The 18,812-nt window shown below is 43.7% G+C and overlaps 1 protein-coding gene across 1 annotated transcript in view; it reads right to left on the reverse strand.

Moving 5' to 3' along the window:
• Positions 1–10,337: 10,337 nt before the first annotated feature.
• Positions 10,338–18,812, reverse strand: part of LOC106582669 (zinc finger protein GLI1) — a 124,582-nt gene continuing 116,107 nt past the window's right edge. The window contains 4 exon segments of the mRNA XM_045705279.1: positions 10,338–12,161; positions 12,332–13,480; positions 15,160–15,327; positions 15,744–15,994. Of these exon segments, the coding sequence (XP_045561235.1) occupies positions 11,253–12,161; positions 12,332–13,480; positions 15,160–15,327; positions 15,744–15,994 (2,477 nt within the window). The 3' untranslated portion in view covers positions 10,338–11,252.

Below are 18,812 nucleotides of genomic sequence, written 5' to 3' on the forward strand. Positions count from 1 at the left end.
CGTGCGTAAAGCGGAGAGTTCATATCCCAACAGTTGGTTTTGGTGGTCTAAGTATCTTTATTTAATATCTGATATGTTTTCGTATCGGTTCTTAACAGTCTTGTGTGATGGACGTTTTTTTCTTTGTAAACATTATATTGTCCAATAATATTTTAACAAATTCTTGCACTAAATAAAATAAAATAGGTTAATATGCGAAAAACATATTCTTTGCAATTTATTTGTTAAAGAATTGTTCACGTTGAGCACTAGGCTGCTTAATGTACATATGGCCAAACGGAGAAGTTTGACATTGCAAAACTTGCAAACTATCCCAAACACCACACAACAAATCGGCATTACCAAATGCAAACATGTTTATATGGTCACTGTAGGTATTCGAAGCCCCCCTGATGCTTTGTGGCCTGAATGTTATAGGCATCGCACCTGCACTGAAGTGCCCTGTCGTGCCCCCTGCCCTGCGCCCTATTCACCCCTGGATGGCTCGAGGAAGTGGGGAATTGTCAGTCTTTTGTGCGAAGAACTGGACCGTAATCTGTTTTGCAACTGAAAAAAACATCCGAGAAAGAAAAACGCTAACACGGTGTTGAGGACCCCTACCTTGGCATTCTAACCCTTGTAGAACCAATAGAACCCCCACTTCTCCCAGGTGTTCTTTAGAATATTTAGAAAACCCTTGGATGCTGTTTTTCGATCATGATAATCCGAGTGGGACATGGTAGTCACCTTTTTCATTTTACATTGATAAAGAAGGACAATGGCATGGTCATGTTTCTTTTCTGTTATACATGTTTTCTTATGCATTTTATTTCCCCCTGTCAACTTGTTAGTTTGTCATTTGCAACTTGTTGAAAACACAGCATCATGTCTGTGCAATTTGCAATCACTCATATTATTATTGTAGGCCTTTAGTATTATTTTTTTCTCCCAATCACCTGTATTCTCAAGTTTAGAATGTTTTCTCTGTGGCCTTCACAGCTATCCTCTGACTTGTTAAAAGCCATCTCGATTCTAGAAAAGAATTGCAAGGAGAGAGAGAGAGGGGAGCAGGGAGAGAGAGAGAGAGAGGGAGGTCATGGCCCTTTTGTCCAAGGATGGAAGAGGAGGGCAGTGGGGTGGACCATAAACTCAGTAGGTCAGGGGACTGAGCTAGGAGTGCAGAACTCCTGGGAGAGCTGATACCCCTGAGGAAATGACATGCACACCATGGGTGTTTTATATCCATTAGAATATTGGAAGCATATACAGTATAGAGTGTTTGACTATCTTTATTTGTTGTTAACAAGCACACCACCAGCAGCAGCAAATTAAAGCCCAATAGTTGACTTAATTTTATAAAAGATAACTCTTGCATACACATTATTGCCTCTCTCCATGCTTTTGATTGTGTCGACAAAACACTCCAAGCTGCTCCCTCTACTTCTGTGCCTGTACATACCAGTAGTGTGGATCTGAGTGTACACATTGATGGGGTAAGCATCCAAACATATCGTTGGCATTCTGGATTTTTGAAAAACAAAAGTGCATTTTCAGATCTATACCTTTGAAGTCACATAACTTCACAAGGTGTTTTGAATTACTTTGATTAATCCTAGAGTCGTGACCTAGAGTCATGAAGTGTTCACGTAAGCTGCAATTGTTTTAGAGAGTCTCTCTCTCTCTCTCTCTCTCTCTCTCTCTCTCTCTCTCTCTCTCTCTCTCTCTCTCTCTCTCTCTCTCTCTCTCTCTCTCTCTCTCTCTCAACTGTCCCACTGGGGTTTTGTCCCTGTCTGTGGCCAGGGTTCAAAGCTGGTAGCATGGGGAGGAGACCTCTTTAACCGCATATTAAGCACAAGTTAATTATATGCCAACCTTTGGGACAAAGGCAGAGAAAAAGCTTTCACTTGAATAGATGGCAAGACAAGAAAATAAAAAAAGTCATTATTCTCAGCCTATGAAACTTTTTTGCATTTGAAAAAAATAACTTCTTTTGGGAGATTTACATTTGTATTATTCACGTTGTTGCAGTTGTGAGGGGAAAGGGCCTCAGTACTGCTCACGCTATCCTCTCATCAATATTATTACTTTTAAAAGATACATACCATTGCATATATGATGATATTGTGTAGTTCAGATAACTATTTCTCTCTTATTTACATGATCAGATGGGCCCAGGATCAGATCTTCTCTGTGTGGTGTTACTTACTTGTTTATTAAGGCAGATTACTACTCAGGAGAATAGGCCATCAAAGTCGCTTTTCAAATCTCTTGGTCAGGAGTGTTGTTAGGTTCACCCTTTATAATCACTTTGCAACTCATAAATCGACCCCTAATTCACACGGGAGAGAAGTTAGACGAAGGTGTAACTTAGTCGTCTCCTGGTAAGTGCACTCTGAACAAGAGAAAGCTTTCTCTAGAAATATGCGGTTTGATTTCAGAGGAACAACCCAGGGTGCCAACTCTACTAACTTCATAGGACCAGCAACCAGGGACCAGGACCAATGAAGAGCCTAGGGTCTGCCAGCCCCTGTGGCCCCAGAGCACCAGGGTAAGGTACTAGGTTTAAGGAAGGACCATGGACCAGCTCAAGGTGCCAATCCCTACTGGCCCCAGAGGAACATGCCTGCCAGCCCCACTGACCACAGTGGATCCCATTCAGAAGCTGATGTCAGTTTCAGTGGTCACCCTCACGCTGGTCTGCTTTTATAACCACTTTATAACTGTCTTCTGATGGGAAAAGAGGAAATGGCTTTTTCTAATTAGCGTTTAAGACATTTAAAAAAGAAAAAAGACAATTAAGTATACAAAATTGATGAATTTTAGATTTTTTGTCACTGGCTTACACACAATACCCCATAATGTCAAAGTGGAATTATGTTCTTTGAAATGTTTACAAATTAATAAAAAATGAAAAGCTGAAACGTCTTGAGTCAATAAGTATTCAACCCCTTTGTCATGACAAGCCTAAATAAGTTCAGGCGTAAAAATTTGCTTAACAAGTCACATAATAAGTTGCATGGACTCACTCTGTGTCCAATAATAGTGTTTAACATAATTTTTGAATGACTACCTCATCTCTGTATCCCACACATACAATTATCTGTAACATCCCTCAGTCGAGCAGTGAATTTCAAACACAGATTCAACCACAAAGACCAGGTTTTTCAATGCCTTGCAAAGAAGGGCACCTATTGGTAGACATGGAATACCCCTTTGAGCATGGAGAATCAATACACCCAGTCACTACAAAGATACGCTCAGGGATTTCACCATAAGGCCAAAAACAGTTACAGTGTTTAATGGCAGTGATAGGAGAAAACTGAGGATGGATCAACAACATTGTAGTTACTAACCTAATTCGCAGAGTGAAAAGAAGGAAGCATGTACAGAATACAAATATTCCAAAACATGCATCCTGTTTCCAACAAGGCACCAAAGTAATAGTGCAGCAAATTTGGCAAAGCAATTTACTTTTTGTCCTGAATACAAATGTTATGTTTGGGGCAAATCCAATGCAACACAATACTGAGTGCATCATGTTATGGGTATGCTTGTAATTGTTAAGGACTGGGGAGATTTTCAGGATAAGAAAGAAAGAATGGAGCTAAGCACAGACAAAATCCTAGAGGAAAACCTGGTTCAGTCTTCTTTCCACCCGACACTGGGAGATGAATTCACCTTTCAGCAGGACAATAACCTAAAACACAAGGCCAAATCTACACTGGAGTTGCTTACCAAGAAGCCTGTGAATGAGTGGTTGAGTTACAGTTTTGACTTACATTTACTTGGAAATCTATGGTAAAACCTGAAAATGGTTGTCTAGCATTGATCAACAACACATTTGACAGAACTTGAAGAATTTTGAAAAGAATAATGGGCAAATGTTGTACAATCCAGGTGTGAAAAGCTCTTAGAGACTTATCCAGAAAGACGCACAGCTGTAATCACTGCCAAAGGCATATTGACTCAGGGGTGTGAATATTTATGCAAATTAGATATTTCTGTATTTCGTTTTCAACACATTTGCAAAAATATCTCAAAACATGTTTTCACTGGCATTATGGGGTATTGTGTGTAGACGGGTGAGAATTTTTTTAATTTAATACATTTTGAATTCAGGCTGTAACACAACAAAATGTGGAATAAGTCAAGGGGTATGAATACTTTCTGAAGGCACTAGGTTTGTGTTGGCTGCAGGAGTGGAAACGGAAAAAAGTCACTCCAAGAACCCAACAATGAAAAATTGTCCAATTCACCTTGAAATGCACATTTTAACATGGCAAAATGATTTCCCTGCCAGAACCTGGTTCCCTCAGGTTCCCCCATAGACCTAAATAATGGGGTTCCCCTATATTTCCACATCTGGTTGGCTGCTCATCCAAATATACAGTTACTTTCGCTCCCATTTGTATCATACTCCACTGACCTCTGGTGGCTGTATGGAGACAATACATTTACTCAGACATTCTCAATAGAGGTGGTGTGGATACAAGTCAATCGAGGACAATAAGAACCTCATACAATTACAGTAAGATCCAGTAAGTGAAATATACAGTAAGATACATAAAGTTCTGACAGACATTTTTATCCATCCCAAGCTGAACATGTTTATTTTTAATTGGTAAAATATAGTACATTTGTATAAAATTTAGAAAATTGTACACAAAATATATCACGTGTAAATAGAAAACGCTACTATCATAACCTTTGTTGCTTAACAGAATATTATTTTGCCAGCAAAAAGTCTGATTGAATGGTGACAGGCAGGTATCAAAACACACACAACACAGAGAAGAAAGGCAAATATCCATGATAAAGTTCATTCTCATAAAAACCAAAAGAGAACATGTTACTTTTATACAAAACATTTCATACATTCTAAGTAACAGCACTATCAAACCATTCACATCTTCATAGCTGTGACTATGAGTATTGTGCATCTTTTCTTTTTTTTCCTTGAATGTTGTTAGTTCAAATCGTCTTTGGTTGGTTGATAGGTTGTACACAGTTTTCCTGACTAGATGAGTTTTTCCTGACTACTAACTCTAATCCTGCATTAAGAACAACAGTAAAGTACTAGAAATAATAAAGCATGATTGAAAAGGCACCAATACTGAAATGAATTGTTAAGATATTACTGCACTGTTCGAGCTAAGAACACAAGCATTTCGCTACACCTGCAATAACATCTGCTAAATACGTGTATGTGAGCAATACAATTTGATTTGAAATTCAGCCTCATAGGATCTCCTGTAGTTGTGTGTAAACGTGATCTAGAATAACCATCCAAACAGATAGATACTACTGTAAGATACATTCCATCATCCTCCAAGCTGATGTTTACATGAAATCAAAGCCATGTAGGCCAATGTGTTGGCCTCTAGACAGTCTCTATGTCACAAAGTCAAGGAGAGAGACTCGTCCACGTCCACGCAATGCTGCAGTCAGTGCAATGCTACAGTATGATGTCATGTGATATCAGCTCAACTGGTCATGGCTGCGGACAGGATGTCAGAGGTATAGACTCTAGAATTTATAGAAAGGACCTCCCCATTCAAGTCAATGATGGCATAATAGGTGGACTGATTCTATTTCTATGGTCAGAGGGCCTCACCGCCACTGTACACTATAAAGTACCTCAGAGAGAGAGTACCTCAACGCCGTACCTCCAAGCAATTATAAATCCTGTTTAAGGTTTTCAGGGTGAGGGAAGGTATCTTTAAGACCCTGTCAAATATGTGACCAAGTTGGGTCGTATGATACTGTACCAGATACAATACTTTGATTTCATTCTGAAGTTCCACCTTTCTCTCTCTCCCTCTATCTCTTTTATTCTCTGTACCTCTCAAGCATCATGGATAAGTTCAGACAAAGGCACTTTTTGATATTCTTATCCTACAACCCCTATACTTGTAAAATAGTGAGCTGCTTTGAGAACACTTAGCTACAATAAACATGTAACATGTCAAAAAACATGTACTTTACCGTACAACAGATTCAGAGTATGGAGGCAGATTAATGCCAAAAAGGCCTCTGAGTGAATACTGATATGATATGTTATCATTACGCTATGTCTGTCATCATTATGTACAGTTTAAGTCGGAAGTTTACATACACCTTAGCCAAATACATTTCAACTCCGTTTTTCACAATTCCTGACATTTAATCCTGGTAAAAATTCCCTGTCTTAGGTCAGTTAGGATCACCACTTTATTTTAAGAATGTGAAATGTCAGAATAGTAGTAGAGAGAATGATTTATTTCAGCTTTTACTTCTTTCATCACATTCCCAGTGGGTCAGAAGTTTACATACACTCAATTAGTATTTGGTAGCATTGCTTTTAAATTGTTTAACTTGGGTCAAACGTTTCGAGTGGCCTTCCGCAAGCTTCCCACAATAAGTTTGGTGAATTTTGGCCCATTCCTCCTGACAGAGCTGGTGTAACTGAGTCAGGTTTGTAGGCCTGCTCGCACACACTTTTTCAGTTCTGCCCACACATTTTCTATAGGATTGATGGCAGGGCTTTGTGATGGTCACTCTAATACCTTGACTTTGTTGTCCTTAAGCCATTTTGCCACAAATTTGGAAGTATGCTTGGAGCCATTGTCCATTTGGAAGACCCATTTACGACCAAGCATTAACTTCCTGACTGATGTCTTGAGATGTTGCTTCAATATATCCACATAATTTCCCCTCCTCATGATGCCATCTATTTTGTGAAGTGCACCAGTCCCTCCTGCAGCAAAGCACCCCCAAAACATGATGCTGCCACCCCCGTGCTTCACGGTTGGGATGGTGTTCTTCGGCTTGCAAGCCTCCCCCTTTTTCCTCCAAACATAACGATGGTCATTATGGCTAAACAGTTCTATTTTTGTTTCATCAGAACAGAGGACATTTCTCCAAAAAGTACAATCTTTGTCCCCATGTGCAGTTGCAAACCACCATTGCAAACCATGTACCTCTTTCCTCCAGCATCTTCACAAGCTCCTTCGCTGTTGTCCTGGGATTGATGTGCACTTTTCGCACCAAAGTGGTCCCATGGTGTTTATACGTGCATACTATTGTTTGTACAGATGAACGTGGTACCTTCAAGCGTTTGGAAATTGCTCCCAAGAATGAACCAGACTTGTGGAGGTCTACAATTTTTTTTCTGAGGTCTTGGCTGATTTCTTTAGATTTTTCCATGATGTCAAGCAAAGAGGCACTGAGTTTGAAGGTAGGCCTTGAAATACATCCACAGGTACACCTCCAATTGACTGAAAATATGTCACTTAGCCTATCAGAAGTTTCTAAAGCCATGACATCATTTTCTGGAATTTTCCAAGCTGTTTAAAGGCACAGTCAACTTAGTGTATGCAAACTTCTGACCCACTGGAATTGTGATACAGTGAATTATAAGTGAAATAATCTGTCTGTAAACAATTGTTGGAAAAATTGACTTGTGTCATGCACTAAGTAGATGTCCTTACTGACTTGCCAAAACTATAGTTTGTTAAAAAGAAATTTGTGGAGTGGTTAAAAAACGAGTTTTAATGACTTCAACCTAAGTGTATGTAAACTTCCGACTTCAACTGTATGTGTGCGTGTGTCATCACTATAGTGTGTGTGTGTCATAATAATGATCTGTGTGTCACTGACAGGGTTGTGCCCCTAGGGATATAGATGAAGCTTCAAAGCACCGCATTTTTCAGTCAATATTTTTTTCAGGCACACTTTCTACAAAACATTCTTCCTCGGAACAGATTTGTTGACTTCAGTTCTCATTACGGAACCAGAATGAGAATCTAGAATCTGATCTGTTGGTCTCGGAATTCCCTTAGCAGTCCACAAGACAGTAGTCTCGTGGACTGTCGCCGTCAACATTGTCATATACACTACATGACCAAAAGTAAGCGGACACCTGCTCGTCGAACATCTCATCTCATCTCCAAAATCATAGACATCAATAAGGAGGTCATCCCCCCTTTGCTTCTATAACAGCCTCTACTTTTCTGGGAAGGCTTTCCACGAGATGTTGGAACATTGCTGCAGGGACTTGCTTCCATTCAGCCACAAGAGCATTAGTGAAGTCGGTTAATGATGTTGGGCTCTGTGCAGGCCAAAGGTATTCAATGGGGTTGAGGTCGGGGCTCTGTGCAGGCCTGTCAAGTTCTTCCACACCGATCTCGACAAACCATTTCTGTATGGACCACGCTTTGTACATTGGGGCATTGTCATGCTGAAACAGTAAAGAGCCTTCCCCAAACTGTTGCCATAAAGTTGGAAGCACAGAATCGTCTAGAATGTCATTGTATGCTGTAGCGTTAAGATTTTCCTTCACTGGAACTAAGGGGCCTGGCCCGAACGACAAAAAACAGCCCAATACCATTATTCCTCCTCCACCAAACTTTACAGTTGGCACTATGCATTTGAGCAGATGGCATTCTCCTGGCATCCGCCAAACCCAGATTTGTCCGTTGGACTGCCAGATGGTGAAGCGTGATTCATCACTCCAGAGAACGCGTTTCCACTGCTCCAGTCCAATGGCGGCGAGATTTACAGCACACCAGCCGAGGCTTGGCATTGCGCACGGTGATCTTAGGCTTGTGTGCGGCTGCTTGGGCATGGAAATAAATGACATGAAGCTCCCTACTAACTGTTCTTGTGCTGACGTTGCTTCCAGATCGCAACACTCTTCAGCACAAGTCAGTCCCGTTCTGTGAGCTTGTGTGGCCGATCCACTTCGCGGCTGAGCGATTGTTTCTCCTAGATGTTTCCACTTCACAATAACAGCAATTACAGTTGGCCCGGGACAGCTCTAGCAGGGCAGAAATGACTTGTTGGAAAGGTGGCATCCTATGACGGTGCCACGTTGAAAGTCACTGAGCTCTTCAGTAAGACCATTCAACTGCCACTGTTTGTCTATGACGATTGCATGGCTGTGTGCTGGATTTTATACAACTGTCAGCAACGGGTGTGACGCAAATAACCGAATTCACTAATTTGTAGGGTTGTCCACATACTTTTTTATATGTAGTGTACGCAGCATACAGTACCAGTCAAAAGTTTGGACACACCTACTCATTCAAGGGTTTTTCTTTATTTTTTACTATTTTCTACATTGTAGAATAATAGTGAAGACATCAAAACTATGAAATAACACATGGAATCATGTAGTAACCAAAAAAGTGTTCAAGAAATCAAAATATAGTTTATATTGGAGATTCCTCAAAGTAGCCACCCTTTGCCTTGATGACAGCTTTGCACACTCTTGGCATTCTCTCAACCAGCTTCATGAGGTAGTCACCTGTAATGCATTTCAATTAACAGGTGTGCTTTGTTAAAATATATTTTGTGGAATTTATTTTCTTCTTAATGCGTTTGAGTCAATCACTTGTATTGTGACAAGGTAGGGGAGGTATACAGAAGATTTTGGTAAAATACCAAGTCCATATTATGGCAAGAACAGCTCAAATAAGCAAAGAGAAACGACAGTCCATCATTGCTTTAAGACATGAAGGTAAATCAATGCAAAACACTTCAATAACTTTCTTAAAGTGCAGTCACAAAAACCATCAAGCGCTATGATGAAACTGGCTCTCATGAGGACTGCCACAGGAAAGGAAGACCCAGAGTTACCTCTGCTGCAGAGGATAAGTTCATTAGAGTTAACTGCACCTCAGATTGCAGCTCAAATAAATGCTTCACAGAGTTCAAGTAACAGAGACATCTCAACATTAACTGTTCAGAGGAGACTGCGTGAATCAGGCCTTCATGGTTGAATTGCTGCAAAGAAACCACTACTAAAGGACACCAAAAAGCAGAAGCGACTTGCTTGGGCCAAGAAACACAAACAATGGACATTAGACCGGTGGAAATCTGTCCTTTGGTCTGAGTCCAAATTAGAAATGTTACGTTCCAACTGCCGTGTCCTTGTGAGACGTAGAGTATGATCTCTGCATGTGTGGTTCCCACCGTGAAGCGTGGAAGATGGAGGAGGAGGTGTGATGGTGTGGGGGTGCTTTGCTGGTGACACTGTCAGTGATTTATTTAGAATTCAAGGCACAATTAACCAGCATGGCTACCACAGCATTCTGCAGCGATACGCCATCCCATCTGGTTTGCGCTTAGTGGGACTTTGATTTGTTTTTCAACAGGATAATAACCCCAAACACACCTCCAGGCTGTGTAAAGGCTATTTGAGCAAGAAGGAGAGTGATGGAGTGCTGCACCAGATGACCTGGCCTCTACAATCACCCGACCTCAACACAATTGAGATGGTTTGGGAAGAGTTGGACCGCAGAGTGAAGGAGAAGCAGCGAACAAGTGCACAGCATATGTGGGAACTCCTTCAAGACTGTTGGAAAAGCATTCCTCATGAAGCTGGTTGAGAGAATGCCAAGAGTGTGCAAAGCTGTCATCAAGGCAAAGGGTGGCTACTTTGAAGAATATAAAATATAAAATACTACATGATTCCATATGTGTTACTTCATAGTTTGATGTTCATAGTTGATGTTTTCAATGTAGAAAACAGTAAATATAAAGAAAAACCCTTGAATGAGTAGGTGTCCCAACTTTTGACTTGTATTGTATATGTAAATGTATAACTTATTTACATATTATCCTCTCTGTCCAACTGTTGCCCTATAAAACCTCTGTGACTGGAATGACTGTCGTTATGGGGATTAAATCATTATGGAGATGACATCACTATGGTGTTGGTGTCGTTATGGTGACAATGTTATTACGGTGATGATGTTGTTATGCTGATGACGCCATTATGGAGATGACGTCGTTATGGTGTTGACGTCCCATGGAAACATTCTGCAACTCATTTTAGGCAAACAATTTTGTGTCACCCTTCCCCTTCTCTGTGTGCCAGAAAAGTGAGTAGAGTATAGTACACCGTGAGCAAGATCAAGATCGATAGGTACCTTTGGTTTGGGTTGAAAGTGTCTAGGAGTAGCTGGGAAAGAGTGTGTAGGAGGCCAAGAAGGAAAGGTAATATTTATCATACCTTTATCTTTATAGGTGACCTAACACCAGAGCCACCAAGCTGAGCCCCTCTAGTCTAGTCTATGACAGTGTGTCCATCCACACGCACTTGTTCTAGAACAATGTGTTTCGGTACTTGTCTAGTAAATGACAAATGTTTCGGTACTTGTTCAGCGGAGTTGAGCCTAGGAGAGTATTTCTAGGTACTTTCTCTCCCCACCCAGGGAGCTTAGCCCATCTAGTTAACTTTATGAGCGTGTTCAGGTTCTGTTCTTGTTCTAGAACAGAGTCTTTGGGTTCTAAGACAGTGTATTAAGGTACTTGTTCTCTCCGGCCAGAGATGTCAACATGGAGGTCATGTCTCCTACAGCCATGTTAGGGAGCCCAGAGGGGGGCATGGTGATGGATGTCTGAGGGGTGGTGAGGCGGGACGAGGTCTGGGATGAACCCCCATGGAGAGGAGGGTTGATGGGGCTGAATGACGAGGGGTCTGGGTCATCGATGATGGAGGTAAAGTCTATCTGGGCGTTGTCCAGATCTAGGTTCTCCAGAGCATTGGAGATGGGGGTCGACTCATGAAGGTAGGCTAGGGACGCAGACTTATTGCCCTGGTGATCCATGTGGGTTACCATGTGCTGTTGGTGCTGGTGCTGATTGAGGCAGGGCCCGGTCTGAGTTGGGTCCTGGTGAGGGTGGCTGATTTGCTGGATCTGCTGCTTGTCCATGTCAGAGTGCTGCAAGTGGATCTGGCCAGAGTAGTACATGTTATTGTTGATGTTGTTTAAGGGAGGGAAGATCTCCTGGTGGGTCTGATGGGGGGTCATGTGGCCCTGGACAGGGGGCAGACGAACCACACGTCTGGGGCTGGAGGTAGAGTGGACTGGGCTGAGGTGGGGAGGACTGCCCAGGTACGCTCCACCTCCCTGGGACTGGAGACTATTCTGCCTGCTGAGGGGCTTCCGGCACTGGGGGGGTCTTGGGACTACAGGGGCCCCCATGTCCTGGCCGTAGCAGGACCCTGGGCCTCCAGGCAGACCCGTCATGGGTACCTCCGTCGGGGGGATGGAGGAGCCAGAGCTGGGGACTCGGTTGTGTGCTGGGGAGCTCATCAGGTTCTGGTTGGTAGGGTAGCCTGGGTAGCTGGAGCCTGGGTTGGGGTAGAGATTATGTTGGTGTTGGGGACTATGCTGTTGCTGCATCATGGCCACCTGGAACAAATCAAATGAGATCAACATTTAGTTAAAGTGCTACGATAAATACTTCAAGACAAACAAAAACACATTTTCTTCAGGAAATTTCCTTGAAAATGTCACAAAACACTTTACAAAAAGAGGGGGAACAAAGAGCAGAAGAAAAAGGGAGAGGGAAAACAAGTCACCTGCTGTCCTGTCATGTCCATGCTGTCTGACAGAGGAAGAGGTTTGCCGTCCACTCCTATCCCCCTCTGGTCCTGCTCCTGACCCCACATCAGAGCCTGCTGCGACTGCACATAGTTCCTCACCATCATCTCCTTCACCTGCATCATGGGTGTCTGGGAGCGACCCCCAGCACCCAGCGCAGCCGACCCCAGGCTGATGCCTCCGCTTTGGGGGAAGGAACCCTGCTGCTTCCCTTGCTGCATGGAGGCCTGGTTCTGGTTCTCCATGCCTCCTCCATGGAAGTCACAGCTGGGGTTGGTGGTCCTCATCATGCCCTGGCCAGGCTGCCCCTGCTGGGGGTAACCGCTCTGGGAGGACATGGGTCGCATGGGCATGGGTGTCTGCCCTGGATGGGGCCTCTGCTGCTGGTGTTGGTGGAGTTGCTTCTGGCAGGCATCTGGGTTGGCTAGGGCTGGGTGGTACTGCTGCTGTTCTGGTTTGATGATCAGTTTGTGTCCGCCATCGGGCTCTTGGGTGTACAGACCCTGTGTCTGGCCCTGCATAGAGCCCTGGTCCTGATACTGCATCTCCGTCTGAAGAACTCCATGAGTGGTCTGGACCTGGCTGCTCTCTATCCAGGCCCCTGTACCTACATCGGGGCCACCCTGGTCCAGGCTGGGGTAGTGTGGTCCAGAGGGACTAAGCTGGCAGGTACTCATACTGTACTCAGCCTGCTGCAGCAAGATTTTTGACATCCCCTCTGGGTGAATGGGTCCCCCCTGCCCCATCTGGCCCTGACCTGGTCCTCTGGAGGTGCCCTGGTGGTGCCCACCCTGCATGAACATCTGTCCCTGTGTCTGGTAGCCCTGCTCCGGGCATCCCAGGCTGTCGTGGCTGGGTGATAACAGGCTGGTGGGCCCCCCCATGTGGTGGGACTGGTAGCCCAGGAAGCCTCTCTCTCCTGGGGAAAGCATCATGCAGTGGTTCCTGGCATCCATGGTTCCTCCATGGTAGTCTGTAGCCATGGCCTCCATCAGGACATTTTCTGTAATTCTGGGTGGCCGCGGCGAGTACATGTGGCGGGCGATGTTGGCGTCTGACCCACAATGCTGCAGGGCGTTCCTCCGACCCATCATGGCCACATTGTTCAGGCTGTTGAAGCGTTGCACCTTGGGAAACAAAATCAAATCAACATTTATTTAAAAAGTGTAAATACTCAAATACATACAGTGAAGGAAAAAAGTATTTGATCCCCTGCTGATTTTGTACGTTTTCCCTCTGCCAAAGAAATTATCAGTCTATAATTTTAATGGTAGGTTTATTTGAACAGTGAGAGACAGAATAACAACAAATAAATCCAGAAAAACGCATGTTAAAAATGTTATAAATTGATTTGTATTTTAATGAGGGAAATAAGTATTTGACCCCCTCTCAGTCAGAAAGATTTCTGGCTACCAGGTGTCTTTTATACAGGTAACAAACTGAGATTAGGAGAACACTCTTAAAGGGAGTGCTCCTAATCTCAGCTTGTTACCTGTATAAAAGACACCTGTCCACAGAAGCAATCAATCAATCAGATTCCAAACTCTCCACCATGGCCAAGACCAAAGAGCTCTCCAACGATGTCAGGGACAAGATTGTAGACCTACACAAGGCTGGAATGGGCTACAAGACCATCGCCAAGCAGCTTGGTGAGAAGGTGATAACAGTTGGTGCGATTATTTGCAAATGGAAGAAACACAAAAGAACTGTCAATCTCCCTCGGCCTGGGGCTCCATGCAAGATCTCACCTCATGCAGTTGCAATGATCATGAGAACCGTGAGGAATCAGCCCAGAACTACACGGGAGGATCTTGTCAATGATCTCAAGGCAGCTGGGACCATAGTCACCAAGAAAACAATTGGTAACACACTACGCCGTGAAGGACTGAAATCCTGCAGCGCCTGCAAGGTCCCCCTGCTCAAGAAAGCACATATACATGCCCGTCTGAAGTTTGCCAATGAATCTGAATCTGAATGATTCAGAGGACAACTGGGTGAAAGTGATGTGGTCAGATGAGACCAAAATGGAGCTCTTTGGCATCAACTCAACTCGCCGTGTTTGGAGGAGGAGGAATGCTGCCTATGACCCCAAGAACACCATCCCCACCGTCAAACATGGAGGTGGAAACATTATGCTTTGGGGGTGTTTTCCTGCTAAGGGGACGCGACAACTTCACCACATCAAAGGGACGATGGACGGGGCCATGTACCGTCAAATCTTGGGTGAGAACCTCCTTCCCTCAGCCAGGGCATTGAAAATGGGTCGTGGATGGGTATTCCAGCATGACAATGACCCAAAACACACGGCCAAGGCAACAAAGGAGTGGCTCAAGAAGAAGCACATTAAGGTCCTGGAGTGGCCTTGCCAAACGTCAGCCTCGAAACCATAATGACTTGGAGAAGATCTGCAAAGAGGAGTGGGACAAAATCCCTCCTGAGATGTGTGCAAACCTGGTGGCCAACTACAAGAAATGTCTGACCTCTGTGATTGCCAACAAGGGTTTTGCCACCAAGTACTAAGTCATGTTTTGCAGAGGGGTCAAATACTTATTTCCCTCATTAAAATGCAAATCATTTTATAACATTTTTGACATGCGGTTTACTGGATTTTTTGGTGTTGTTATTCTGTCTCTCATTGTTCAAATAAACCTACCATTAAAATTATAGACTGATCATTTCTTTGTCAGTGGGCAAACGTACAAAATCAGCAGGGGATCAAATACTTTTTTCCCTCACTGTAGCTAGGAACAACAGTAAAGCAGTCTTAGTAATTTAATCTACCACTTCTACCAACAACAACGACAACCTTGGGAAGGGCCTGTGGGTCGCCGGTGGAGCGGATGGGGTCGCTGGCACGCCGGGTGGCATTCCCCGGGGCTTGGTGGGGGTAGATGACCCCAGTGCCATACTCCCCCGTGTTGGCACTGTGTCTCCTCTGACCCCCCTGCTGCAGGAACGCAGGTAGCGGCTGACCCTGGGGATAATAATAATTGTATAGCACATTTCATACATTTACATTTTAGTCATTTAGCAGATGCTCTTATCAGGAGCGACTTACAGGAGCAATTAGGGTTAAGTGCCTTGCTCAAGGGCACATAGACAAATTCTTCACCTATCAGTTACTGGGCCAACGCTCCTAACCGCTAGGCTACCTGCCGCCAACTCAAGTTGCTGTCAATAATATAATAAATAAAAGAACAGAATGCAAAAAAAATACATAGGAATAAGATATTCAAAAGAATACAAAACTAGCCATATTGAGAGTTGCAAAATTCCAAAATTCCCAGGCTTTCCAGAATTCAGAAAAGCTGGACATTTTGAGAAAGTTACCAGAATTTTGCAACCCAAGCCAGACTAATTAAAAACCAAACTAACAAGAAGAGTCTGTACCTGGTACTCGCTGAGGAGCACTCCTCGTCTCCCGGGTGTCCCTGCTCCCTGTTCCATACTGGGCAGCGGGGTAGGGGGTGGGCCGCCAGTTGCTGCTGCATACTTAGCCTTCAGGCTGTATTGCTGAGCGGGTGTTAGACAAGGCAGACCTGGCAACCCTCCTCCCCCTCCAACACCATGGCAGGGCCCTCTTCGGCGGCTGCTCTCAGGGGAGAGGGGGTCACCTCCTCCCTGGTCAGGACCCAGGAACCCTTAAATTGAATTAGAAATTGAGCTATTAAACTAAACTAGAAGGTAATTTTCCATTAAGAAAAATTGTGGGACTTGCTTCAGCTCTTTAAAAGTATTTTTGAGGTAGTGGAGGAAGTTTAAAATGTTTTACTGAAGCAGTGAAATATGGTCAAATGTTAACATATAAATATATCTGGTCTGATTACGTTGATCGCCTACTATATAAACCTTATTACTTTGGAGTATGGGGTAGTTAGATCACATATTTGAGCGCAAATAACTATACTTTTACTCATAAGGAATTAGAAAAGTTTTAAGCTATCATTTGGGGAGAGAAATATGTTGGTGCGTCTAGTGGAAGAAGTTTAGAAGTTAGTTTGTGTTGAAAAATGTAGGCTGGTGTAGTAGTGTTTTCTAGATAATTGATTGGAGCCTTCAGTGGGAGACTAGGTAGTAGTATTATTATTATTATTACTTATTTACATAAGTATTCAGACCCTTTGCTATGAGACTCGAAATTGAGCTCAGGTGCAGCCTGTTCCCATTGATCATCATTGAGATGTTTCTACAACTTGATTGTACCGATGGAGGTACAGGGCCCTGGGTAGAGAGCAGCCAGGTCCAGACCACTCATGGAGTTCTACAGACGGAGATGCAGTATCTAACCCTAACCCTTTGGTAAATTCAAGTGATTGGACGTGATTTGGAAAGGCACACACCTGTCTATATAAGATCCCACAGTTGACAGTGCATGTCAGAGCAAAAACCAAGCCATGAGGTAGAAGGAATTATCCGTAGAGCTCCGAGACAGGATTGTGTCGAGGCACAGATCTGGGGAAGGATACCAAAACATTTCTGCAGCACTGAAGGTCCCCAGGAACACAGTGGCCTCCATCGTTCTTAAATGGAAGAAGTTTTGGAGAACCAAGGCTCTTTCTAGAGCTGGCAGCCCAGCCAAACTGAGCAATTGGGGGAAAAGGGCCTTGGTCAGGGAGGTGACCAAGAACCTGATGGTCACTCTGATAGAGCTCCAGAGTTCATCTGTGGAGATGGGAGAACCTTCCAGAAGGACAACCATCTCTGCAGCACTCCACATATCAGGCCTTTATGGTAAAATAACCAGCTAAAGCCACTCCTTAATAAAAGGCACATGACAGCCCGCTTGGAGCACCTAAAGACTCTCAGACCATGAGAAACAAGATTCTCTGGTCTGATGAAACCAAGATTGAACTCTTTGGCCTGAATGTCAAGCGTCACGTCTGGAGGTAACCTGGCACCATCCCTACAGTGAAGCATGGTGGTGGCAGCATCATGCTGTGGGGATGTTTTTCCGTGGCAGGGACTGGGAGACTAGTCAGGATTGAGGGAAAGATGAATGAAGTAAAGAACAGAGAGATCCTTGATGAAAACCTACTCCAGATTGCTCAGGACTTCAGACCGAGGCAAAGGTTCACCTTCCAACAGGACAGGACAACAGATAAGTCTCTGAATGTCATTCAGTGGCCCAGCCAGAGCCCAGGCTTGAACATGATCGAACATCTCTGGAGAGACCTGAAAGTAGCTGTGCAGTGACGCTCCCCATCCAACCTGACAGAGCTTGAGAGGATCTGCAGAGAAGAATGGGAGAAATTCCCCAAATAGAGGTGTGCCAAGCTTGTAGCCTCATACCCAAGAAGACTCGAGGCTGTAATCGCTGCCAAAGGTGCTTCAACAAAGTATTGAGTAAAGGGTCTGAATACTTATTTAAATGTGATATTTAAGTTTTACATTTGTAATACATTTGCAAAAATGTCTAAAAACCTGTTTTAGCTTTGTCATTATTAGGTATTGTGTGTTGATTGATGAGGGGAAAAAACGACGGAATCCATTTTAGAATAAGGCTGTAACGTAACAAAATGTGGAAAAAGTCAAGGGATCTGAATACTTTCCGAATGCACTGTATGTAGGCCATGGGTTAGCTTTAGCAAGTAGGGTCGCTATTGTAGTTTGGTTAGTGAGTGTGGGGGTTGTTATAGTGGGTTAGTTTAGTGGGTTGGAGTGAGCTGTGTGGCATAATCAGTCATACTGTATGTGCTCCCTCAGCAGTGTTCGGCAGATTACCCCCAAAATGTAATCCGTTAATGATTACAGTTACATGTAAAATAAAGTAATCAGCAACGTAGTCCTTAGGATTACTCAAAATTATACATTTTTGATTACTTTTTGATCACTATAGAAACTATAGAATTATTTTGTTTAGTAGCCTAACATGACTATTTACAAATTGGGGACTAGTGTGAGAGAAGAAAGATCTTATAATTCACATGTTCTATATATGTGTGAAAGCATAGATGCGGTAAAGAGGTCAATCAAACTCGATCAAAACAATGGAATTGCCATGGAAACGTGTGGGGGAAAAGGCCGTGGGGGTAAGATCTCGAACTCCTCATTGCCCAAAGTGTCATGCCCTGATCTGTTTCACCTGTCCTTGTGATTGTCTCCACCCCCTCCAGGTGTCGCTTATTTCCCCAGTGTATTTATCCCTGTGTTTCCTGTCTCTCTGTGTCAGTTTGACTTGTATGTTCAAGTCAACCAGTGTGGTTTTCCCGTGCTCCTGCTTTTTCGATTCTCTTTTGATAGTCCTCCCGGTTTTGACACTTGCCTGTTTCTGGACTCTGTACCCGCCTGCCTGACCATTCTGCCTGCCTTGACCTGTGTCATGACATGGCCCTCTTTGGGTATAGCGAGTGCCTTCCCCCTCTCTCCTCTCCTACACCCAGGTTCTGTTATCTCAGGTCGTAAATTCCTGGAGGAGAGACTCTCTACCCCTGGCCATGCAGAAAGAGACACATAGAGAGA

This window comes from Salmo salar, chromosome ssa22 (assembly GCF_905237065.1).
Source record: "Salmo salar chromosome ssa22, Ssal_v3.1, whole genome shotgun sequence".
Taxonomy (NCBI): Eukaryota; Metazoa; Chordata; class Actinopteri; order Salmoniformes; family Salmonidae; genus Salmo; species Salmo salar.